Source organism: Cryptomeria japonica, chromosome 3, assembly GCF_030272615.1.
Source record: "Cryptomeria japonica chromosome 3, Sugi_1.0, whole genome shotgun sequence".
Classification (NCBI taxonomy): Eukaryota; Viridiplantae; Streptophyta; class Pinopsida; order Cupressales; family Cupressaceae; genus Cryptomeria; species Cryptomeria japonica.
Window position 1 is genome coordinate 846,179,341 of NC_081407.1, and position 27,718 is coordinate 846,207,058.

General features: G+C 38.5%; 1 protein-coding gene and 1 pseudogene across 3 annotated transcripts in view; both read left to right on the top strand.

Annotated features, from left to right (window-relative positions):
- Positions 1 to 16,571, top strand: part of LOC131033631 (uncharacterized) — a 65,502-nt gene extending 48,931 nt beyond the window's left edge. For all 3 annotated transcript variants that reach the window (XM_057964877.2, XM_057964878.2, XM_057964879.2), the window contains 5 exons: positions 6,699 to 6,800; positions 6,880 to 7,512; positions 15,406 to 15,537; positions 15,645 to 15,752; positions 15,873 to 16,571. In XM_057964877.2, coding sequence (XP_057820860.2) covers positions 6,699 to 6,800; positions 6,880 to 7,512; positions 15,406 to 15,537; positions 15,645 to 15,752; positions 15,873 to 16,016 — 1,119 coding nt within the window. In that variant the 3' untranslated portion in view covers positions 16,017 to 16,571. The remainder of the gene's footprint in view (positions 1 to 6,698; positions 6,801 to 6,879; positions 7,513 to 15,405; positions 15,538 to 15,644; positions 15,753 to 15,872) is intronic.
- Positions 14,935 to 15,025, top strand: LOC131033649 (U6 spliceosomal RNA; annotated as a pseudogene).
- Positions 16,572 to 27,718: the final 11,147 nt, after the last annotated feature.

The window sequence follows — 27,718 nt, forward strand, 5'->3', positions numbered from 1 at the left end:
GAGGTCTATATAGTAATATACACAAAGAGCACTACTATTGATCCTTCAATCATCGTGCTTATGGCATGTGTTTGGACAGTGGCGTACTTCTTTGATGCTTGAGAAGGTTTGAGATGGTATGGGATATCTTGGAAGGACACAAATTTGGGTTTCAATACATGATAGACTTCACCATCTTCTACCTAATAGCCCTACTTGTGTTGAGCATCATTTTGAAGATGTGAGGGGTTTTGATCCAATAAGATCAATATACAACATTGCTGCCTTTACTTTGTGACAGTTAGTGTTGAGCATCACTTGGTAAACATGAGGGGTTTTTTGTTCCTATTATTCACAAGAGGTCCATGTACACAAAGAGCACTACTATTGATCCAAAAATGGATTCAGTTTTTGTACTTATGGCATGTGTTTGGACAGTGGCCTACTTCTTTGATGCTTGAGAAGGTTTGAGGTGGTATAGCATATCTTGCAACATTCTCTGATAGACAAGATATCATTTTGGGATTGGTTTTTGTTATTGTGGGTATCATAAATGCAGTTGTGTCGCAAGGTTAAAAAACAATGATTACATGGCGTGAATATGACAGCACATTTGGATTACTCTTGAAAAGTAACTTAAGAAAAACATCACCCTGTTTTGAGTCTATATGCAGAAGTAATGGCTTTTGGAAGAAGTAGGTAAAGAAGGCTTTGTAAGCGTTGATTTTGTTGCTAACCCAGCTATTTCAAGTATGACGTAGCAATTTTATATTGATAGAAGTGGCATTTTCATCATGTAGTTGTGATCACCCCTTGGTGTTCCAAATTTCATTTTATTAACTTCTCCTTCCTCATTGGTGGTCTTTTTAGCATCCTATAGGCATGAGAATCATAAACAAGGTGTATGAGGTTGAACTGAGAATGGACATAGAGTCATGTGTCTCTTACATTGGGAGCTAATGGTGAGCTGAATTTTTATTTTGTGACAATATTGAAGCAGGAAGTTCATTGGAGGGTTGTGAATTGATCCTGGGGAGAGTTTTTAGTTGTTTGTGAAAGCTATTAGGCACGCTAGGGGCTGGGATCAATTGTATTGATGCCTTCTTGGAGTACTCGAGTGAGTGTGACTCACATTTAAGTGAACTTTTTATCCATGAGGGGTTTCACCATATTTTTACTTGTATATCCATTGTTATGGTGTTGTTCTCTATCATATACAAGAGAAAATAAACAATGTGGGGAAACCCCATCTTGCACAATGCTTGGGTTTCTAACCAATATTCAATGTAGAACCTATTAAACTATAATTTTCTCTTATGCTTTAGCCAGTGTCAACCCAACATTCTTCAAACTTGGGTCTTGAGCACTTGCTCACTATTGAGTGAGATGAGATCATATAAACAACCACAATGTGCATGCCAAGGTTCACATCGTTTGTTTAGAGTGGCTAAGGCATTATAATACATAGATTAGGTGAAATGGTGCAATATTTTACAACTCACTGAAGACCTGATATGAGGCATTTCTTCTCAAGAAAGGGTAAATGATCAGCATGTGGCTGTGCAAGCATTAGGGAAGCTTGTACACACCTTTACAACCTTCGACATTAATGTGCATGATCTAGAATCATTCAGTGCTAGTGCACACCTTTATAGCCTTTGGCGTTAATGTGCATGAATGGAATCATTTAGAGCTAGTGCACAAAATGCAAAAGCATGCACACCTTGTGTGATTGGCACTACATGGCCTGCCATTATACATGAGCTTGTGCAAGTCATTGTGTTGTTTTTCACCATTGTACATGACTAAGCATACCTTTGTGCAAAACCTGGCGAATGCTACATAGTCATCACTGCTTCGCATGTGGCATCTGTGACAAACTTTTTCTTCATCCATTGGAGTGGAATGCCAATTGTTGCCAAATAGTTGGAAGATTAAGCAGTTTGGGAACACAAACCGTTTCATCTTCTTCTCTTGTCTTGTAACAATGTTTTACATACAATTGTTTGATCCTTCATATTGGGCATGAAAGACAAATAACTAGGCAACAAAGACAAATAACCACATAGTTTAGGCAAATTAGTATGATGTGTCTACCTATTTCTAGTCACATTCCTCACCTTGCAATTTGTAATATCCTGTGTATCCTATTCATTTCTATATATAAATAAAATTAGCACATTATTGCTAACAGATTTCTGCACATTTGATTGTGTGTTGAGTACATTGTCTCTGTTTTCTTCTGCATAATCTATACCCTTAAATCTTTCACTAAGATAAGGTTGTCCCTTGGACCATAGTGCATGAAAAATGATTGAATAAACAATCGGATAACTTTATTCAGTTATAGAGCCGTTTAAATAGGCGATTACAAGCGGTGATGTTTCTAAAAAGAAACAATTGCTTCTAAAAATAGAAGCCAAAAATAGAAAACTAAATAAAACAAAAATTACACTAATGACCATTAAAATACTAATTAAATATTCTAATACCCTCCTTTAATGGTCATATTCTATCAATGAACTACCCTACAAAAGACACTGCAGGTCTTTTGATCACAAACGGAAAGAACACTCTGATGTGGTAGAGACCCTCCCAGGATCTGCAAAGTGTTAATGATCAAGAATACCAGAATCCATCCAACCTGATGTTTGGGTAAAACAGAACCCTGAAATCACGATTTAAAAATCAGCAAACCCTCCAAAATTGAAGATACAAATCATTTTTTGTGGAAAAAAGTGGTAAAAACCCTAAAACGATTTTTGAGGAAAAAACCGAACAAAACCTTGAAACATCGCATGGCAAGACCCAAAACATCACGTGGTAAAACACCAGACATCACGTGGTAAAACATGAGACATCACGCGGTAAAACACTAGACAACATCATGTGGTAAAATACCAGACATCATGTGGTAAAACCTTGATTTTTAAGGAAAAAATCAAGCAAAACCCTCCCATGATTTTTTATGGCGAAAAATCAAAAAACCCATAATAATTTTTAAAGGAAAAAATTATAAACCCTAGAACAGGAAAACCGAATATAATTTCTTTTTTTTACGGGGCAAAAATTATAAAACCCAGAAATAATTTTTGAGGAAAAAATTAATAAAACCCAAAATATTTTGTTAAGGCAAAAAAATATTAAAAAACCCAAAATAAAAACCCCATCACTAAAGATCGTGAAAAAAAAATTGCCATCGCGCGAAATACAAAATCCGTCAGAAAATAAGAATCACGGGCAGACGCTGCAAACCCATCACACACTGGCTGTCACAAACTCCACAGTCACTGTGGAAACAAAAGAAACCTCTGTCGCATGTTGTCGCTGAAAACCACGGGTGCACACAAAAAAGACTCCGAAAATTGCAGGAGGAGAAAACCCAGAAAAAAACGCAGAATCCGTAGACGAAAGCTGCCAAAATCACGGCTTAGACTCCAGCAAGGTTTAATAAACCCTAGCCGCGGTGAACCACAGTCATAGGTGAATTGCGGAATGAAAAACCGTCGTCGTGATAGACCTAGACGCGTGAAAAATCAAACTTGCAGAAATCGCGGCTCATGGGAGTGCCGAAAATCGCAGGCCAAAATACTCAACGCAGAAGGATTGAAGGAAAGACGAAAATCGCGTCTTAAAAAAACGTCGCGAAAAATATTTGTGTGGTCGTGAAATTCTTCACAAGGACGCCCTAACAGAGCAGAAAATAGGGTCAAAAACCCTAGTCGCGGGTGCCTTAGAGAATTACGACATAAGTCGGACACATAAAAACACACGTAGTGCTATGAAAAGTCGCTGCTCCAGTAAATCCGATGCCAAAAAAAACATTGCGAAAGCCCTAGCTCGCGATTTGATCATTAAAAGTCGCCCAAAAAATCTTCAAAACCCACGAACTGCCTGCAAAAAAAAATCAGACAAGGATGCCCAAATTTTCTTGAAACCCTAGCTCGCCGAAAACAAATCTCAAAAACTTCACCCAAGAAGTCCAACAATTTTTTTCATTAAAAAAATTTCGAGTTACCGGGTTCGGCCCCCTAGACCCCTGGTACTAGTCCGGTACGGTCTTGGTTCGGGGTTCGGACAGGGTTCGTGGTTCACAGGCCTGGTTCAAACCAGGGCGAATCCAAGAGGACCCAGGGTTGAACCCAAGAGGACCCAAGTCGAACCCAGGGGTCTAACAGCCCAAAAATGGAATTTTTTTTTGCAATTTTTTTTTTGAATTCCACCACATAAAAAATTAAAATGACCCTATGTCTCAAGCCACACACCTATGCATCGTACAACCAAGAGAGAAGCACAAGTCTGTACGAAAGAACAAGTTAGAAAACACAACTCCTGTACGGGAGAATGCACTTTGATCAGAATTTTGACTTCTTTAGCCTTGTTCCTGACGTCTTAAAAAAGCAGAAAATTGATGCACGCCATGGAGCTCCGTGTGGGTTTGAAGGTTGTAATTGATGCGCTGCCCCAGGACCCTACGAGGGGCGCTGCCCCTCGACTTCGCAAAGGGCCCTGCCCCTTGACCCCACTGGGGGCTCTGCCCCTAGACCCCCGCAAGGGGCGCTGCCCCTTGACCCTGTTGGGGCGTTGCCCCAAACCCCCATTTGATGATCAAACTTTAAATTGTTGAAAGTTGAAACAATGATACTTGAATATTTTATCATTTTGATATTAAACTTGATGTATATGATGCTGTTATGGTATGATCATGATGCTATGATTACAAGTTTATGTTGGTTTTGTTGTTTATATGATGCTATGTGACATGCTAATCTTAATTCATGCTTATAGGCTGCATATCTATATAATTTACATGTTTTTGTACTAACGAACCCAAACGAACCCAAACCCCTTTTCAAAATTTTGCCGTACCGGCATACCGGGTTCTTCGAACCCGAACCGGTGCCCAAACCCGAACCGGTAACTTAGAAAAAATTGATTAAAAAATTTCTGGAAATAATATCTAGGTAGAGGCTAATGAATTTTTATTAAAAAATTCGCCAAATCCTAAAGAAGTCCATCGACTTGCTCTGATACCATGAAAAATAATTGAATAAACAATCGGATATCTTTATTCAGTTATAGAGCCGTTTAAATAGGCGATTACAAGTGGTGATGTTTCTAAAAAGAAACAACTGCTTCTAAAAATAGAAAACTAAATAAAGCAAAAATTACACTAATGACCATTAAAATACTAATTAAATACTAATTAAATATTCTAATAGTGCAAAGGCTTTATCTTCTAGTGTGGAGCCTTGAAGTAGAAAACTATAGTAGTGATATGCTTGACAAAGGGTTTTGCTCCAGTTGAGCACAAGAGGCCCATATGCACAAAGAGCATTACTAGCTTCTACTGCAAGGTATTTGAGTGTTGAGCATCACTTGGTTTTCATCAGGAGCATGGGAGGGAGTTTTGTTTGAATCAGTTCCACACAAAGGTTTTCAAAAATGGAGGGACAAATATTTCCATCTTCGTAAGTAAGCTTTTTGTGGGACCAAAAGCTCTTTAACAAGGGAAGTGTGATCCATATTGAATCCTAGAGAAAGGCACATTTTTAAAGGAAACAATTCAGCTTATTGTAGGTGAAGAAATTCCCTACAGAATGACAGTCTCCCATAGGTGATATAGTTTTCTAATTGCCTCTTGATGGAAAGGAGTGGTTTTGTCTTGATGTGAAAAAGAAAAAAAATTGAAATGAACAACTTGACTATTCGACTTCCAATTCCATTCAGATCATTCTAGACCATGAGGGGGATGCTTGAGCAGCTGTATAGAGAGGTGGAGAATTGAAGAGTTGCATCTCTTAGAAGTAAAAAACTGAACTAGTAATGGGCTTGATAGAGATTGCAATACACTTTGTACTAGCCTACTTGAGTAATACTCCCTGGCAGAGAGCAATCATCTTTACCAACTGGTTTTTTTACCCTTTATGGGGCTTTACCGAGGTAAATTTTGTATGTGTTGCATCTCCTCCATTTCGGTACTTCATTTCTTTGTGGAACAGCTTTTAATTCCTCCCAATTCTGACTGTCATTCGGAAATCCAAGTAGCACAGTAGATCAGATGTTTGTTTCCCCAGTTTCTAACTAATTTTGGTAGAAATTATGGATCAGCAAAACTGTAAACTAATTTGATAAATCTATATGGTCCAGTCCAAGATAGATCTTTCTCTGTATCACTCAACTGGCAACATACACCATCAGAAACACATCCATGCTTAATAATTTTACACATTGACACATCAATCATTCATGGTCATACAACACTCTACATTCCTGTTGTTTCTGATGTTTGGAACTTACATCAAACAGACATTGACTTGAAAATTCTATCTTTAGGATAAATTTGAATCATGTCTGGTAAATGAGAAATCTATATGCATATGGAGATAATTTATTTGTGGTTGCGGACTTTTAGCCAGCAAGTTAAATCATATTGCCTGTATTCTTTTATTTAGTTAAAACTTCAATCTGATGCCCATCAGTTTAAAGGTAGATTTTGTTAGTCAAGACTAGAGTCTAAGAATATTAGGGTAAAGATGGTTTATTCCAGGTTGCTGTTTTTTTAGCCATGAAGTTAAATAATATTGCCTTTTGCATTCTTTTATCAGTGAAAATTGATGCTCATTCTTGTAAAGTTGGATTTTTTTGTTCAAGACTAGTAGTTGAAAAATATTTGAGTAATGTGTTGGATGACTTGCTTTTTGTTATTTTTTATCCAGTTGATGACTGAGGATTTACTTCGTGACCTTGTACTATATAAAAAATCACACGAGAAGGCAGTATCAGCGGCAGCTCGTTCCCTTATCGGCATCTTCAGACAAGTATTCCATCGTTCTGACTGGGCTATGCATTTTGCTCCTGTATTTATTTTTATATTTTTTTAACTGTTGTTTCTTGTAGATCTGTCCTACATTATTAGACAAGAAAGATCGTGGGCGCATGGCTGATAGAATGGCAAAGCCTAGAGCGTTTGGGGAAAAAGTAGTTTTGAGTGATGTCCCTGGTGCTGAACTATTACTTGAAGATCATGTTTCTTCCAGTGAAGGTGGAAGTGAGGATGAAGATGATGTAGTTGAGGACAATGTACAGCCATCATCTGGTGGGAGTGATAAAGATGTAAGTGATGATATAGACGAGGAAGGAACTGACGATGAAAATGAAGATGAAAGCAGATATAGTGTTGAGGATTCTGACACAGATGATGAGGAAGCAGCTTGTGAAGAAGATGAAGTATACACAGACCTTGATAAAGAAGTAGGGTCTTCTCAGGAGGAGCTATCTATTGATGAAGAGAGTGAATCTGATCACAAAAATGGTTCTGATATAGAGGGCAAGGCTTCCCATTTACAGTCAGAAACTAAAAAGAGGAAATATAGTGAACCTGAAACAGATAAAGATATATCAGGGCAGAGCCTCCGGGCTTTGAAGAAGTTTACTGCTGAAAAAGCTGTAAAGTCTAGTCTTGTCAATTTTGTGGGCCAGGATGATGGTATTTTTTCAAATGAAGATTTTCAACGCATCAAAGAACTTCAGGTATGCTATTTACTATGGTATTTAATATTTATTCTAGTTACATGGACGATATATGAGGGCTGCTTGTGATCGCTTTACATCAAAGTTGTTACATCAAAGTTACAACGGAGGCTGTATTACTAGTACTTTCACATCAATCAAGTCCATTTGATGGTTGCTGTTCATGTGTTTTGTCTTGAAGACTACGGATATTTTCATCTCCATTTAATCTGGACTTGTACATGTTTTTAGTGTTTATTTTTATTACATATTTATATTGTTTTTACTTTAGGAAATAGTTGCTTTTTGTGCATCTAATGCCTTTGTAAATTGTTTGTTCACTTCAATTTCATAATGTATAGACCTATTTTGGTCACATGTTTTTGGAAACTCCTATGCACTGTTAGTAAGATGGTATTTATTTGTAGCTGTGACAGATAAAAAGAAAAACTTATAATTATGGAGCTGCTGTTTACACGATTCATAACTACAGCTAGAGATGACCATATATGGTATTATGGATGTGAACCGATTTGTCACAACCCTATTTTTGAATACTTATTTATTTATTTAACATTTACACAATTGAAAATGCATAATCTTGAAATTATCTATTTATTTTCATAAAGAAAAATTAAACTTTATTTTTTTTTTAAATTAAAAAAGCTCCTATTAAATGTGAAAGGTTTAAAGCCTTGTAAATTTAGCATTTAGAAAAATGAAGGAAATAAGGAGATTTTCTAGCTTTCCACGTAGGAAGAGAAAAAAGATAAATAAATAATTTATTAAAGGAAAGCTTAGTTTATGAAAAAGTTTCTTTTAGTAGCTTCTAGGAAAACTTAAAGAGAAACTCCTTATTTAACATGAGTAGTTTGTTAGAGATTAAGGAGGAGATAAAAAGCCAAATCAAACCGTGCTAAGAGAGTCATTGTTGGGAACGGTTCTGAAGAATTAAACTTAATAGATAAACCTGTACAATGAAATATATAATGGTTGCAGAAGAAATTAAAGAAAAGTAGAAGAGGCTAATTTTAAGGTGGGGGAGTATGATAGGCATCTCAGGATGATTAGAAAGGATGAAGGCATTCAATGCACTGGCAGAGGGCAGACTGCATCAGTCAATGTCTGGAGTTATGTCAATTGAATTGATGCTGACAGAAACCCATATGTAGCCCATGCCTAATAATTCTTACCTTACCTTGTCATTAATATGTTACGGTCACCCATGCTCTACAGACTAGCCATCCATAGCTGTTGAATTTTTTTCTAGATATGGCAGTGAGTTGGTAAAATTGTTGAACAGCCGGAGAGGAGATTCACTTAGTAGATCTATAAGATGGTTATGGTATTTTTCGAGTAGGAGAAGAAATTCAGGCTAGATGTTTGGATGAGGAGCAAAATGTGAGGTGGTCCAGAGCAGAATATGAGATGAAATGCCTTAAGGATTACACTCTGTCAAAATCAGAAAGCATAGTTTAATGCTAAACTTTGGGGGAAATCATTCTTATCTTCATTAGGGGACGATGAAAAGACTAGTCGGTAGGGGAATGTTGGAGAAACAAATAGAAAGGGGAAACATGGTAGTGGTTGTTGTTTGTAGTTTCACCTGTTCAAAGACGCATTAAGAACATGCACAGAGGTATGATGACTTTAATCTCAAATTTAATCATTTTGGTGAACTCATAATCAGCTTTATTGCATTCTATCCTTTGTAACCACACAAAAACATAGTAGATGTTATTGGGTAGTGTTGTGACCTAATCACATCACCCCATCCTAGATAGGGACCCCCCTAGCTTTTAGGCCCTTTCGATGGTTTGGTCTTGGTTTTTTTGTGTGTTTTGGTAGCAGTCTCGTCAATCTCTCTGCTTTGCGGATGTTCGGGGGTCAATTAGAGTTGATCTGCTTCTTTGTCGAGCGAGTTCTATGAAGTCTAGGGCCTGTTTTGTCCCTTTTTAGGGTTCTGCCTTCTGTCCTAGATTTTAGGGGTTTCTGTTAGGGTTTTGGGAAAACTGAACATACAATTGGAATCGGGGACCCTTCAAGGAACCTCCCAGTAAAATTTGAGCCCAAACGGAACGACTTTCTATTTTTAGAAAATCCCTATTTTTTAGGGATTTTTCCGGGTCTTGGAATGTCGTCATTTTGCTAAAAATCAAACTTACCATTTTTAGTAATTTTTATTTTTAGTAAGTTTCTATTTATAGAAAGTCATTCCTGCACCCTGCACCTTGTCTAGGGGTCTAACGCTGACACTTTGAAGGTTTCTATTTTTGGAAAGTCAGTATTGGCAGGGTCAGTCAGACAAGACAACAGGAATCAGACGTTCGCAGACATTTCTAATTCCGGAAAGTCAAACAACAGACAGAGAAAGCCAGAAATTGATCAAGTTCTGGAAGCCTATGCCAAAATGGAGGAAGCAGGGATGGATGGAAAAATTTCATGAATCCTTAGCCCAGGTGAAAATCCACCCAGCTGTGGACTTGAGCGCCAAAATGGAGGAAGCATGGATGGATGGACAAATTTCATGAATCCTCAACCTAGGTGAAAATCTGCCCAGCTGTGGACTTGGGCGCCAAAATGGAGAAGGCAAGGATAAGTGGAAAAATTTCATGAATCATTGGCCCATGAGAAAATCTGCCCAAATGTGGACTTGGGCGCCAAAGTGGAGGAGGCAAGGATAAGTGGAAAAAATTCATTAATCCTTGGCCCATGGGAAAATCCACCCAAATGTGGACTTGGGCGCCAAAATGGAGGGGGCAAGGATGGATGGACAAATAAAAAAATCCTTGGCCAAGTGTGATTTGCGCCCAGACATGAGGGAAGGCGCCAAAGTGGCATGCCCAAGGAGAGAAGGACAATTCCATGAATCCTTCCCCCAGTGAAAATTCTGCCCAAGGGAGTGATTGGGCGCCAAAATGGGCATTCCATGGAACGTGTAAAAAGTGAAAATTCCAAGGGACAGTGAATTCAATGCCCAGGCTAAAAATTTGAAATTTTGCCAAGGCATGGAAGCCAAGGGGTCAAGGAGGAATCAAAAAGCAATATCCCCTCGGGAAAATTTTTGAATTTGCTATTTTTAGACACCGATTCTCGACGGAGTGTGGAAAATTTTATAGATTCGGAAACGGGGTAAAATTCTCCATCCAGTGAACCTGACTCCTAAATTTTAGGAGGATCCCTAAAAAATAGGGATGTTGAAAAGAGACATGGAAGTTCCTTCAAAAGCAGGAGACGACAAGTTAGAATGGAATCAAGCAAATCCTGAGAGATTCCTTCGGATTCCCTCCAAAATTGGAAAGAATGAGAATCAACGAGTTGTCGAAGAGAATCTTCCAAGTATGACGCATGACTTGGAGCATTTAAGGAAAGTTCTAAATTCGAACTCATTCGCATGGGAAGTTGCCTTTGCATGGCGTAGTAATTGAGGAAAGTATGATGCATCATGAATGCAATTGCTAATTTAGTGCCTCTTAAGAAATCTATATAAGTTTGGAAAGGCATTTCATTTCTCACGTGCAAGATTCAGGAAAGAAGAAGTGGAGAAGTGAAGAATAGTCATACTTGGTCTCTGTTTTTATCATTTCCAAGGTGCTTCCAGGATGGCGGAATCAAGCAAGGCAGCTACTGTCTCCAGGCAGGCATTGATCAAGGCAGAAATGAAAAGTTTTCTCCCTCATTCTTGGTTGAATTCAAGATGGGATGAAATCAATGATACTAATCTAGGCACATTCAACTTGGCTGCATTCAAGATCCGAATGTTCGGAACAACAGGGCACAATCCATCCTCGACAGCTGTCAGAATTGTGAAAAGTGTAATTGTTGCGGCAGCTGGTTTTCCTTTTGCTTTTCAATGCCCAGACTTGGTCTTGGAATGTGCAACACATTACAATCTGGAGAGAAAAACAATCTCAACACCAGATGGCAAGTTGCTGGCAACATTGACTCCAGGGTCAATTGGTGAGGCTTTCAGAATTCCTTCACATTATTCCATGATGTACAGGACCAGCATTGGAGCTCAGGTAGTATATGAAGCAGGTCCTGCCAGGTGTGCTGATTTGATTAATAAACAGTGGCTGTTGAAGCCTAGAGTGCACGTTTCCAAGATGCCCAAAACTCTCACCATCTTCGAGTTCAAGCAGGAGTATGTAGACCTAATAAAAATGCTAAGAAGAGTAATGGGATGCCCACATTCTGTGAACTTTGAGGCCTGGATGTTCTTCTACATAGGCGAGATCATGAATTCAAATACGCTGATCGACTGGGCCAGATTGATCAGTCACTACTTGCATGAGCAGTTGAAGAACCTAAAAGAGAAAAGATCCCAATCCTTTTTTATGAGCTCCTACCTGTTCTATATGCTTGCGCGAAGAGGAGGATTCGATGGGATGGGCTGCCAACAAGAGGAATCATGGGTTGCGGACTAGTTTAGTTAAACGTACATGAATGTTATCCCCAGCTGCATCTCAACAATGTTAATTCTTACAGGTTGGCGAATGACACCTTCACCATGTACTTGACGTGGCTTATGTAGAAGAAGTTGCACGTAAGGATGTCACCGCAAGCAAGTGCCTTGGTCCAGAGGTATGAAACTGCGTTCTTACAATTCCCTAAATTATCCTACATCAGGATGCAAGGATTCTCCTTCCAGCCGTACAAGTTGCCCAAATATCCATCAAACAAGCTTGTATTGCTGGAGCTCATGAGGCAGTTAACGGCCTATGATTAGTTGCAGAAGAAGAAGAAGAAGCAATCAATTGAATTTCCAGTTGTTTTGGGTGACTTCATGGAAATATGCCCAGGCTTGGAAGCCGCTGAAAGTGCAGCAGGGGAATTGGCATTCTATCGCCTGCCATTTTATACATCCAGGTCCTAATGTGATCCTTACAGCCAAATTAGGAAGGTTGCTGGTGTCAAATTCATACACAAGTTTCACGTGGAGGATTACTGGGCAAGTGCCGAGGATGACCTTGAGGTCTGGAGAAGAATGTATTCTAGATTGCCCCTCGATGTATTTATTACTGAAGGTATTTTGACTAGACGTGGGTCCAGTCAATGCATGTTGCCGTCAAAGAGGGAATCTTCCTTCATGCCGCCTCCTCATTTATTGTTTTATTCTCCGTGCATGTCGCCGTCATATGGAGAATGATGGGCATTTATTCCTTGCATGGGTGTTTGCTATATTCTGGGCATAATCAACATCATGGGACACATTTAATGTGCTAGTGGGCGCTATTTTAGGCTCTTTGAATTAATTGTACATGGGCATACTGGGCTATTTATTATCGATTCCCACCTTGTTGCACCTTGAGTGGGGAGTCTTCCTTGGTGAAACCCTAATTAGGGTTTGCATGGCCTGAGGCCTATATAAGGGGATGACCCCCTCATTTGTAAAGGGAGGAGAGATTATTGTCTAAGATTTTTCGCATCAGGATTGTGAAGTAGCCAACTTAATGCATTGTTCAATTTTGATGGTGTACTCTTGTTCTACTTTGGCAATCTGCATGGTCTTGCTCTCTTCAATTAGATTAGATTTTGCTTATGAGTGGTTAGAAGAATTGGATTTGATAGGAGAACTAGTTGCAGAATCCGAGCTCATACTTTTGGTGTGCAGCTGATTGTTGTATGCCATGCAAAGTTAGCTTGAGCCTGTTGATGTGTATGCGTTTAACTTCGGTCATCAGTAGAGATTGTTCAATCCGATGGTATGTATTGATGATCTGAAAAGCCTCCACGCACCCTTTGAAGATTGCACCGCCTTCGTGTAGTTGTGCTTTGTTGGCGAAACGAAGAGTGGTTTGATTTTGCATAAGTAATTCCGTCTCCTGTTCTTAGGATTAAATTAGCCTTAGCCTAGTTTTTCTCTACCCTACTCCTATTTACTTTTCGCTAATTCAAAATCTAAAAGATCCAAAACTAGAACTTTCATTGCAAATCATCCGCACAGATATCTTTGAGCTTGCATGAGTCTTCTCCAATTGAACACACGTAAGGCCCCTTGGGTTATCAGCAAACCCATCAAACATCTGAGTCACGTCCACGCACTGAAGGAACCTTGGAATTAGCCGTTTGAACTTTAAGCAATCCTAGCATATGGACTAATCTTGATCAAGAGAGGATAAGGTGACCGTTGGTGACTTTATTTTGTGTTAGACGCTGTCATAAAAAAAAGTCAACAGGTAGTATTCCTTGAAGTGAAATCGTATAATAGGTAGGAGAATTCTATTTGATGTATATTATATTACTGGAACTGTGTGTTTTTATAAGATTATATTTTGGTTTTTCTTGAATATGACTAAAGTATTAAGCATGGACTTTTTTTATTGAATGATAGTGTATAGGTAGATGCTTATCTAGGGTGTTGAGTGCCCTTGTAGAATGGTGGATAAGATTAGACTGATGCCGTTATATGCATGTTTTCATAGATGTATTCTATGTATTCAATGTGTTTTAATGTATGTCGGATGGGTGCCGAATATGGAGTAAAGAGAAGGGTGAGTTTTCTAGAGAAACTTAAGTCTGCTTAAACTCGTTTGCCGGTAGTCAGCTCAAAAAGAACTTTGGCCAAAGTTTTTGTTGATCTCTTAGTGTATGCTTGCTAAGTGAATCATTATATTGTCACTCTCTTCCATATCTTAGTGTCGTTACAATAGCATCTTAGATTGTAGATACACTAAGTTGCACCAGATTCCATCCCCTGCCAGTTTCGAGTTGCTAGACGTCCTCGTGCAGGGTTGGCGGTTCTTCGTGTCATGAAGAACTCCGGGGAAGCGTAAATGCTTTGCGGTTGGGTGGTGAAGCGCTCCGGCAATGTTCTCGCTCGTGCTGTGTTCATGGGAGATAGATGCTGGGAGCTCCTGTCAGGACTATCATCAGTTTTGTAAATTATGTATTGTTGCATTTGACCGTATGGTCTTTTGTAAAGAAAATTGATGTCTTATGTGTACTTATTTTTGAGCTTATGTAATTAACACTGTATCAAAATTTATTATCATGTTTCTATCCTTATCAAATGAGATATTATTTGATGTGTTAATCATGCATGAGATTAAGTCTAATTATCTAGTTTAATATTTTAAAATTATGGAGGTCTTTACTCGATTTATGTGTTATCTGGTTACATCCCCCGAACTTTGCCTTGTATGCCATGTCAGCTGAGGACTCTGCGTACAATATTTTGGCACAGAAATCGTGTAAACTTGATTCCTTTAATTATTTTGCCTTAAACCAGTGAGGTCTTTGTGTAGGTAGATCATGCCATAGAGGAAAGGGATGTTATTAGTTGCTTGCCTGTGAGGTAGTACTTGGTCTACATGCTATCTAACATCCAATTATTTATGGTGTTTTCTAGAATCAGTGAGCTCCATAGGAGTATATGGTAATTTTCAAATACTTCAACAGTTAAAGTGAGCATCATCATGGCTGTACAAGATAATGTCTACTGTCTATTCGGAGACATCTGATAAAATTGGAACAATACAGAGAGGATTAGCATGGCCCCTGCAAAAAACATAATGATAATGTCTACTGTTCTAATTTCTCAAACATTCTTTTGAAATGTAAATGCGTTGTGTCTATATTCCAGATGTTGTGCATGGCTTGCATTAAATTAAAAAATCCATCATAGGTCGCAAATACATGATGCAAAGATGTTCATTGTCTATTGATTCTTGCTAGGCTGCACAATTTCTGTAACATTCATGGTATACTATATTGTCTAGGAAGAATATTGATATGAGAAATGACATTTAGTAAATATTGGTGTCTTTGTTTAAGATCTGTTTTACAAGAGTAGGTCCTGTGATGAAAGGGAAGATGATTGTCTTGGTAGAGTCTATTTTTATTTATTTTTAAATTGTAGTTTATTCTAGTATAAAATTTTAATATCTCACATATTTGCTAACTCTGTTGCAGGCAAAGAATGTGGCAAAACAAGCAATGTCTGAGCATGGAATGGTGAAAGCTGGTAGTGGAAAAGGAATGTCTGTTAAATTGCCCAGTTCTGAGCATCTTAGTGAACACCCTGTAAATCCTGCAAAATTTGAGGTTGGTGAATTTTGTTATGTTTTTTGTTTTTTTTTGGCTTGGAGTGAGGCTCTTGTTTTTATTTCTTTATGATATGTTCATTTTTTTGACATTGTCACCATCAATAGGTTAATATACATAAAAGGAAAGACAAAGAGGAGAGGCTGGCTATTGTGAAAGCTGGACGAGAGGATAGATTGAAATATGCTTCTCGCACAGCTGTAAAACAGAAAAAGGTTGGGCCTTCATACTGATGTTTGCTGACCCCATATTTATGATTATATGCCCACCATCAACAAGTTCACTAGTACATTCTCCATAATTACACTAACAAAGTCGTTTGTTTCCTTGTTTAGACTGGAGGGCTCAGCAATCGGGAGAAGGAACGGAAGAAGGGAATGCCATTGGCTGCTAAACGGGCAAAGGTAGCACGTTCAAGAAATGACAAAAAGAGAAAAAGTTCTTCAAAGCAATTTCGTGGAAAGAAAGCATGGAAATAGGTTTGTCATATTTGCTTAGTTGGCAACTTCCAATCAGACTACTGGTATAAGCGCAGAAGTGCTTGTTCTATATGCCTTTGCCATGATAAAGGAAGAGTTTACACATTGTGAATTGGCTTCTACCTGTGATCACCATTCATTCCTCTACAGAAATTAAGACCGGTGAATTTTCATGAAGATTCCTTCTTTAGTCATGGTCAAGCATATGGTCTTGCCCTATGTTTCATGGTACATGTGTGACCATGCCACTTGTTGGGTACTGATACTCTAATCTTATCTGTGATTGTCATGATCGTGTACCTCTGATAAAATTCTTTGCGGAGAATTTGAGGGTAGCTTAATTCTTTATGATAATCAAAATGAAATTTCATTCAGTAATTTCAGAATCTTTTTGTTGTAATTATATATGTAATTGCTACTAGCAAATGCCGAACTGTTTGGCAACATTTATGTGCCATCGGTAGCTTGTGAGTACCTATGGATTTGCCGTATCATCGAAAATTTACCTTTGTGTCTACACATGATTAAATGGAATCAGAGCCATTAATTATGATATCTCCCATCTTTTGGCAAATGTTGAATTACAAAATTATAATTTTAACAATTGTTTTATTTCATAGATTCAAAAACTATAAAAAATAAATAAATAAAGAATTCAAAAACTATACCAGACATTGAAAGATTTACTGAACTTCAGTCCGTGTCTGTTATTGTGTCTGCGCCAGTGTCTGTCACCACTTTTATGTTTTTTTGAACATCTCTTCACTATGAACATTTCTGTGGATTTTCCTTCACGGCTTAGTTAGGTGGTCGATATATGTTTGAAAGTTTTGAACATCTTCTCTGCGCTATGGTTCTCTATCCTGATGCTACTCGACCAAGTTTACAAAAAATTCACTCTGTAGTTCCATTATTTTCATGCATACTACTACAAGTCCAATCTTTAATAAGGGCCGATAAGTGGTTTGCAATGTCGTCAATTTTTCGAGTTATAAAGGCAAATCTGTTTGTGATCCCGCCAAGTATGTTTCCAACCACTAGCTATAAAAAGTAAAACACTAAAATCTCAGCAGCAAAACAAGGGTGTTGACCTTATACAAAGACAGGCCAAAAAGGCCACTTACAACTGGTCAAGAACAAATCATTGACAGCGGAGGTCAAAATAGACCACTTATAGCACACTAGTAGAACATGCAGTAACCCACATCAAAGGTGGGTAGAAAAATTACCCACAACTTGGGATGTGTTTAGGGAGGGGGAAGAATGTTCTTTCTCAACACAATCCGTGCAATACTATCATTTGGAACACCAACACAAGGGAGAGCAAGAGGGGGAATCCCCTCAATGAGACTGTCAACACTAGGAGTAGAAAATCGACTAAGCAACAAAACCTTCGCGAAAGGTTGGAATAGAATAGGAGCAACAAACGGAGAAGGGTCCATGGGTCTAGAGGGGCCACACTAGTAGCAACAAGTGGTGGAGGATTCGTGGGGCTTGAGGAGAGCACACCGGTAGCAGGAGGCAAACCATCATCCTAGGAGGAATCATCAATAGCTCGTGAAGAGTCATTAGAGAAAGAAGAATCTGTGGCCAAGTGACTAGTAGAGAAGCAATGGTAACATCAAAAGAGGCCTTCATAATTTAATGATTGAGTCCATCGCCTATCCCCAACCATGAGAACCACATCCCTAGGAAGAGCATGGAGATGTTAATATTGATTAGAATGTGAGCGGCCAAGTGACTAGTAGAGAAGCAATGGTAACATCAAAAGAGGAGGCCCTCATAATCCAATGATCGAGTCCATGGCCTATCCCCAACCATGAGAACCACACCCCTAGGAAGAGGCACGACAAGATGATGTTAATATTGATCAAAATGCGAGCAAATGTAGAAAGACTCATGGAGAAGTGGTACCAACCTTCAAGAAGCGGTAGATAGAGTTGCTAATGGCTTCAATTCCCTAAAATGAAGGCGAAGATTGGGGATACGAACCCACATTGGATGCACATTGAATGGTTTAGTAAGAGGGTTAAAGGAGTTTGTTCATGGTTTGGTCAAGAGAGAGTGATCACTCCAAGCCCACATCTTGCTCAAAACCAAATCACGGTTAGCAACAAAAACTAAATAAGTGATAAAAAAACCCTTAGCAGAAGGGAAAAACTCAATGTTACCAATAAGCAAGGGCTTCCAAGGATCCATCACCCATTAATGAAGATTCGGGAGAGAAGGCCGGAGACCAGTGAATATACATACCAACCTGTAGTGTTGGTAAAGTCCACATCTTCCACCACATCTCAACCACAAACTACAACATGGGAGGTCTTGGCACAAGCTAGAGGATGAGATTTCCCCTTGGGAGAAAGCGTAGCAACAGATTTGGCAATATGAGCAAAGCTTCATCCACCAACAGTATAAAAAGGCCTTGGAGGGGGGACCCCAACACCCACAACACCATTGACAATAGCAATACAAGGCTCCTCACCCACCAAATCTACACGAGTCTTGAGCACCACCGTAGAAGTGGCGACAAGGGTAGACCTAATGAGAGAGACAACAACAACAAACCAAGGATGAGGAAGGGTAGGCACACCCATGGCCGGAGCAGACCCAAACCCCAACAAAAAACCCTCGCAAGAAGCTGAGGTAGACCCCATGATAGCAAATCCGACAAGCGCAAAAAAACTTGAACCAGAGCTCACAAGCATATGAAAGGCAAGTGCGGTAGGAGCTAGGAGCTAAAGCAGTAAAAAATTGGTTCAAAAAAATTGCCATTGGAGGATTGGGAGCCATCATAGGATTTCCTTCTAAAATCTGCATTGTTTTTTATTAGGTAACCAAGTTTTTTGAAAAGGCCTAGACCTTTGTACAAAAAGAGACCAAGCAAAAGAATAAAAGAAGAGAGAAAGTAGGGTCTTGACTCTCTACAAAGCTGTCAAAAGCAAGGCAAAATAAGCCCATGCTAGTAAAATATAGCAAACAACACAATGAAAAGTATAATTGTAACCAAGATGCTAAAAAATAAGGAGCAAATGAAAGAGCTAAGACCCTTGCAGTTCCACTTAAGATAATACTAGGTCTAGAATAGGCGGCCTTTCACCCAACACTTGAACATGAGTTAGGGGAGGTAATAGAGGAAGACCTTTCTTCCTCCTCACAACAATGTAGGAGACATTAGTTTCCACATTCTCATAATCAGGGGAAGTAAGGGGGAATCTCCCACAAAGAGCTCATCAACACAAGGGGAGAGTCATATAATGAATAATCTGGGCCAATCTAAAGCTAAATATAGGCATGACGACAAGGCAAAAGGTTCTTTATTAAGAGTTTGAAGGACATGACAAAGCCACACTAGCAGCAAGAGACTTATCATCTTCAGAGGAGTTGTTAGATGTTGAATCAAAAGCATGAATAGTTTATTGATCTTCGTTAGCATCCTTCCAAAATGTAGTGGAGAAATTATGATGCGAGAGAGGACAATCTATACCCAAATAATCAGTGGAGGTGTTGACAACATTTGAAGGCGAGGCCCTCATAATCAAGAGGGTCAGTTGAAGGTCTTTGAAGGCCTATCCCCAACCATCAAAGTTGATATTTGTGAGGAACTGGTTATTACTGGTGGGGGGTGGGGGCGGAATCAGTAATAACAGTAAACTTAAAAAATTTAACAACCACCAAATATTTCTTCTAAAACAACTCATAAACGATACCGGTAATAACTAAAATCATACTGTTGATCAGATTTATCAAACTGCGCTTCTAAGTGTTCATCAACATGCAAGTAATAACTCAACCTATAAGAAATCAAGCAACACATGAACATCAGTATTTTCACGTGGAAACCCAAATGGGAAAAATCACGGTGGGAATTGGTACCCACAAGATTTTTGCACTCTTTTGAAAAGTGCCCTGTTAGGAGCATACCCGGTTAGGAGCAGACCCTGTTAAGAGTCCCCCGGTTAAAGGATTTACCTCAGCCCTGTTAGGAGCTTTATTCTGTTAGGAGTAACCTTGTGAAAGGATTTAGAACCCAAGCTAATGAGTCACCCGGTGAAGGGATTTATTCAAGCAAACCTGTCAGGACTTACCCGGTTAAGGGATTTTGAGTCTGTTGCAACTATTAGGGAACAACAAATGTATGATCTAAAAATAACACTCTCTGCTTGCTTTTATAGATCCTTTCCTGCTCCAATCTGCTTCTCTCTTGCAGCCACACACACTGGTTCGACCACACACTCTTCTTTTGATCACCGACACAGTAAATCATCACAGACTTACCGTAAATAGACTTTACAACTTAGTCGGTTACAAAGCCCTAGATACAACAAGATTCAAATGAATTTACATCATAGATCATAACAAATGATTACAAATCATTACAAATCATCATACAAATCATTACGGTCGTTGAATGATCACCGCACACTGATCAGATATACTTTCAAACCCTTAGCTCACTCTACTAAGCACTTCGCTCATTCCCAAGAAATTCACTCTTTGATCGCGCTAAAACAACATCTTATCACTTCACGTGGATTCAACCACGTCATCACCATCTTACAAACATAATGTAATACACCGTCAAACTCAAAATCATTACCGGTTATAAGATTAAAATACCGGTTGTTAAATCCTACAGAAAATACATTAGTCAATCACAAACATGACTTCTGGTAATCAAAACATGATGCGGTTCCGGTCATAATCTCATTACAATGTTACCAACACATTCCAAACCGCAACACCAAATTCCTCATCAATCTCAAGATCCAATTACTTAAGCATAACATGGTTTCACATTTACCGGTTAAAGTCCTATTTGCCAATTAACTGTCAAATCCATTCCATAGCTTTCCGGTCAATCATAGACGACTTAGATAACATGATAGAACAATGTAACCATAGTTGCCATCAATGCCAACACAAATTAATCATCAAGTCATCAAACAACATCTCAACTATATCATCACCAACAGTCCTTATACCAGTTCATCAATATCATCAACAGTTATGCCAATATCCATTCACATTATCAATTATGCCAATATGCCAACATTCTCCCCTTTTGGCATTGATGGCAACACTGAAAAACCTCATCATGCTCAACTGAACTGATTTGTTATGTACTTGATCTTATGCTCAACATCTCCTTTGTATTTCTTCTATCGGTTATCTAGTTCTTCTTCTCATGGCTGATCTTCAACTAATTCTTCTCACCCTTTGACAACAATGCCAAAGGTGCAAATACCTCTACTGTCTTCATCTCTTCTTATCTCATCGTAGCTGCTCCCCCTGAGGAGTAGCCGACTTCACATCAATCCAAAACTGAAAGATATTCAATGAATTCTCCGGATTGATGTATCACCAACATCTTAGTTGATCTTGTGCAGGGGTACAACCCCTAATCTAACTCTGAGATTTTCAAAGGTTGTCTTAGGCAAAGGTTTAGTGAATATATCTGTTAACTGCTCTTTGCTAGACACATACCCCATTCTTACTTTCTTCTCCTGTACTCTTTCCCTCAAAAAGTGATACATCAACTCAATGTGCTTTGTTCTTGCATGCAATACATGATTTTTTGAAATATTAATAGCACTAGTGTTATCACAATGAATAGTCATCGGTTCAGACGTCTTCCTTAAAACCTTCCAAAATATATCTCATCCATATAGGTTGAGTACAATTCATTGATGCTGCCACATATTCCGCTTCAGCTCTAGATTGTGAAATACAAGTTTGTTTCTTGCTTATCCAGGACACTAATCTTTCTCCTAAAAATAAAGCTCCACCGGTTGTGCTTTTCCGGTCATCAACATTTCCAGCCCAGTCTGCATCTGTGAAAACTTTTAAAGAAAATTTATCATTGTAAGGATACCATAGACCTTAATCAACTGTTCCTTTTAAATACTGGAATATCCTTTTTACCGCTACCATGTGTGTCTCCTTAGGATCTTTTTGAAATCTTGCAACCAATCCAACAACATGTGCAATGTCTGGTCTATTGTGAACAACATAATGCAACTTTCCAATCATAGAACTATATTCTTTCTCATCCACAGACGGTGAATCATCTTGTTTTGACAACTTACAACCTGTCACCATCAGAGTACCAACTGGTTTACAATCTTCCATGCCAAAAGTTTTCAAGACTTCTTTTACATACTTAATTTGATAGAAAAATATTTCATTCTCCAGTGGTTGAATCTGTAAACCAATAAAGAATTTTATCTCACCGATAAGAGACATCTCAAATTCTTTCTTCATTTCATTTGCAAAAGACATACACATGTTATCATTTCCACCAAATATTATATCATCAACAAAAACTTCAGCAAGTAACATTTTGTCTCCATCAGTCTTGAAATATATGTTATTGTCTTCATTAGTTCTCTGGAATCTTATCTTGATCAGATGTGCACGAAATCTTTCAAACCATGCTCTAGGAGCTTGCTTCAATCCATATAGTGCCTTGTGTAGTTTGCATACCATATTTTCATCTTCACTCAATGCAAAACCATTTGGTTGTTCTATATATACTTCTTCCAAGATACCATTCAGAAAAGTTGATTTAATGTCCATCTGATATACCTTAAATCCTTTAAAAGCAACAAAGGCAAACAACATTCTAACACCTTCAAGTCTTGCCACCGGTGCAAAGGTTTCATCATAGTCTTCACCTTCTTCTTGTGCATACCCTTTGCAAACCAACCTCGCCTTGTTTCTAACAACTTCACCATCCTCATTAAGTTTGTAAATGAATACCCATTTTGTCCCAATAACATTTTAGTCTTCTGGTCTAGGAACAAGATGTTAAAATCCGAGAAACAGATTACAACCCAAAATTGAATTGAAAGAGATACATCAAATAAACTGTAAATACAAATGAAATAAACAACATAATAGTGATACTGAGAGAAAACTGATGTGAAGTGCTCCAAGGCAAAATAACATCAAATTACTATCTTCAACTATATGAAAATACAAGCAAGGTAGCATGTTTACATAGACTCAAGAGAGGGGTGGAGGTGGCAATACCAGCCAATGAGGAGAGACCAACATGATGGTCTAAACATAGTAAATGCACCTCCTCATAGCATGTCGACACCTCAATACCCACTTGTCTTAAGTAAACATTCTTTATTAACCTAAGCAAACTTAATTAAAGTGTAGGATAAACCTAGGAAAAGGGAAAATAATAAACCCAACTAGGAAAATAAAAACCTACACTAACACAAGAGACCATGTATTGTTATTCTCAATCTGGTCAAGTTCTTCATTTATTGCATTCAACCAGTCTTCATCTTTCAAAGCTTCTCTAACAATCTCTGGCTCAATAGTTGAAATTAGACAAGAATTCTCTCTGATTTTTCTTCTTGTCTGTACACCAGCATTCTTGTCACCTATAATCCGGTCTTCTGAATGATTTAGCCTTACATATCTTGGGATTACCATTTCCGGTGCAATGCTTTCTACTTCATGTTCATCATCTTCTTCATTGCTTACCGGTTGAGCTCCTATTTCTGCATTGTTCTACTCATCTTCCTTCTGCACTTTCGGTTCAATATACACAAGTTTTTCTTTATCATCAATAGGCTCAATTCTGCTGGACTTGTCAGGTTTGTCAGAAAATTCATCAATTTTAGCATTCACACTCTCAACTATTTTCTTTGTCCTTTTATTATAACATTTGAATGCTTTACTCTTGATAGAATATCCAAGAAATATCCCTTCGTCACTCTTCGCATCAAACTTTCCATTAAAATCATCTCTTAATAAAACATCTACTACCAAAAAATTTAAAGTAGATGACATTAGGAGTCTTACCATGCCAAAGTTCATAAGGTGTTTTATCATTACCTTTCTTCACAAGAACCTGGTTCAAAGTATAAACAATAGTGCTAACTGCTTCTCTTCAAAATATTTTTGGAACATCTCCTTGTATCAACATTGTTCTAGCAGGTTCCACTATTGTTTTGTTTCTCCTCTCTGCAATGCCATTCTGTTGCGGAGTCCTAGGTGTTGACATCCGTCTCTTTATTCCATGTTCTTTACAATACCTAGTAAACTCATTAGAAGTAAATTCTCCACCTCAGTCAGATTTTAAGCACTTCAAATTCTTGTCGGTTTCCTTTTCAACTAGGGCTTTAAAGATCTTGAATTTGCTAAATGCCTTTGATTTCTCCTTCAAGAAAGTTACCCATATCATCCTTGAAAAATCATCAGTGAAAATCATAAAATACTTATCACCATAAAAACTTCTAGTCCTCATAAGACCACATAGATCAATATGCACTAAATCAAGAATATGCTTTGAAGAAAAATATTTACTCTTAAAAGATGTTGAAGTCATCTTACCCATCTGACAATCTTTGCATAACACATTATCTAGTTTAACAAGTTGGGGCATACCTCTCACCATACATGATTTGCTGACCTTTATCAAATTATCACATTTGACATGACAAAACCTTTTGTGCCACAACTAGCTATCTTCAATTTTAGCCACCAAACAACTATTCACATTAGCATTCAGATAAGGTTACCTCTAGTCTGTTTACCAATAGCTATTAAATCTCCATTGCATCCCATGATCCTGCACACTTCTTTTTAAAACTCAAGGTGATATCCTTTATCATTTAGTTGTCCAACACTTAGCAAGTTATGTTTTAAACCTTCAACTAAATAAACATCATCTGCATTACTCTTATCATTAAGTGAAATAGAACCTTTACCTTTTACCATGCAGGGTGAGTTATTATCAAATCTTACCACACCGCCATCAAACTCTTCAAGGGATATGAATTTGTTCTTATCACCAGTCATGTGATGTGAACAACCACTGTCTATTATCCACTCATCACTAGAGTCAAACTGAGATACAAAGGCCTTTTCATCGGTCAGATCTTCCTTCACAACAACAAAGACAATCTCCTCATCGTCCTCTTCCTCAGATTCCTTATCTGTCACTCCTTCATCAACTGCAACATAGCATTGTTTCTTCCATTTTCCTTTATATTTCCTTGTTGGTGTAAATAATTATTCATCTTGGATATTATTACACTTACTTAAGTTAACTTAGGATAATGCATCTCTTCGTAGTTTGGATTTGAGACACTCAGGGAAGTGTGCACATAGGGATAGAGCTTGTAGGAGAAATTCCACCTTTTGTGGTCTTATTTTGCTGTTACAGTCCACATTTGATGGGTCATCCACCTCTTGTGGAATATTATATTATTTCTCCTACCTACCCTTAGTATTTCTTACCTACCCTTGTTTCTCATTGAGCCACATGTCATATTTGTGTGCTCATACATCCATATGGCCTTGCCTATATAAGAAGGCCTATATTCATTATATTGGTTAATCCAGTTGATCATTTTGCATATTGATGAGAATACAGTTTATTCTTGTCTTTCTATTGTCTCTTTTATGCTTTTCATTGTGCCCTTGATCTTGGCCAAATCCTACATGGTATCAGAGCAATTGGGGCTTCATTGATTCGTCTTGAAGAGGCATTATTGCGACGTCAAGAGGCAGATCTGAGGAGCATCATCTTTTGGAGGCGTTCTAGACTAAATCTGACCCTGCCATTGCGTCCAGAAGGCCGTTTCCATGAATTTTGGTTATAAAGTCGGCCTATTTTGGTGAGAAAATTTTTTTCGCCAATTTTGCTATTATTGTACGAATTTCGAAAAAAAATTTATATATTTTTTGAAAAAAAAAATAAAAAAAACTTTTTGAAAAATCAAAAAATCAAAAAAATAAAATTTATTTTCTAAAAAAAAATTTCGTCAAAAAAAAATTAAAAATTTTTTTTTTTGAAAAAAAATAAAATAAAAAAAAATTAAAAAAAAAAAGAAGTTTTTTTGCTGGTTTTTGGGGGGGGTCCACAAACCCCCCCCCTCGTGCAATCCGTACCTGCATGTCGCCGGTGTTGCAAGTCCGGACCTGCCGCTGTCAGCGCTGCCCCTGTACCCGCCGCCGCCCGCAGGTCCCCGCCGGTCTCCGCCTTCCGCAGGCCGCCGCCGACCCCCTCAGCCGCTCCCGGCCCCCTCGGCACCGGCCCACCGGTCTCTACTGCCTCTGGCAGTGCCTCCCTCCCCTGCAGTCAACTAACCAAGAGGACCTGCGTCCGCCACGTGGCAGGCGACCACTGGCCCGCAGGTAAAACCCATACGCACAGTCATTCGCCACGTCATCTGCCACGCAGAGCTGACGCACACCGCCCAGTCAGCCGTCCGTACGGTACGACAGCTCAGTCATCTGCCCAGTCAGCAGTCCGTACAGTACGGACACCCAGTCAGCAAGGAGGCGAAGTTTTTGCGACGGTCATACGACCGTCAAATTTAACCCCGCAGTTTGCTGACGTCATCATTTTTCAAAAATTTAGCAGGCCCCTCTCATTGAACTTTTTGATTTTGCAGTTCAACTTCAAATGGCCATAACTTGCTCATTTTTGCTCCTTTTTCGGTGCAATGTTTTTTGAAATGGGCTAGAATTTCATGTACTTTCACGTGGTGGAATTATTTTCTGATTTTGATGGACAGATCTTTCAGAATTCTCAGTTTTTGGTGACTATATCTGTCCAATCCTCAATTCTGCAACTTCAAAGGCCTCGTTTGAGCTCATACGACCTCCTTTTCAGGTGCCGTTTTTTTTGAAAGTGCTTATTTTTTTTGTCTACTTTCATAATCTATGATCAGATTTCAAAGATTTTGAGTGAAAATTGTACTTTCAGATATTGGTCTTATTTGGCCTATTAGGTACTTGTAAATTGCTTGGATCTTAGTTAGATCTCTTGCATTATCATTTTGAGACTCTTTTGGCCTTATTGAGGTAGTTGTAAAAGTGTAATCAGAAGTCCACTTTGCCATTTTTTGCAAGTGGCCTATTGTATACACACTACTTATAAAGTGCCAAAATCATCACATTTGGGGGGGGGTTTTTTGATTGAGTGAATTTGGGGGGGTGTCTTGTGTGATTGTGCCTCTCTTTGTGCTCTTTCCATTTTTTGTTGCAATGAGTCCTAATAAATTTCCACCTTTAACTCCACATAATTATGCATCATGGAAAATTAAAGTATGGAGTAAACTAATGGAAAAGGGTCTCACACACTACATAGATGGAATAATAACAACAACACCTGATCCTAAAGCTGATCCAATTGCTCAATTAGAATGGCTCACAAAGAATTGCATGGCTCTTGGAACCTTACACAAGTATGTATCAGATGACCTCATTTTTCACATTGAGAAGTGTAAAACAATCAAAGAGGCTTGGGATATGTTTCAGAAATTGTATGGAAAAGTTGATGAAATCAGAGGCTATCAGATTGACAATGAGCTCACCAACTTAGATCCCAAGAGTTTTGATACAATCCAAGATTATGTCACCAAAGCAAATGAGCTAAGAGCAAAGCTTAAGGATTGTGGAATTGACAAAAAGGATGCTCAGTTGATCTTCAACTTGTTGGACAAGCTTGCACCAGAATATGCAACATTTGTGTCTAGCTTCCAAACTCATCGTTTGACAGTGGGGAGTTCTTATGTTATGCCTTCATTTAATGCTTTCATAGAAATGTTGATATTGGAACAATCTAAGTTGTTGAACATGGGGTTTCTCAAGTCTTCAAAGTCCAAGGCTTTGGTGGCTAATCAAGGGAATCAAGGAAGTCAAGGCAAAGATTCCAACAAGAAGAAAAAGCA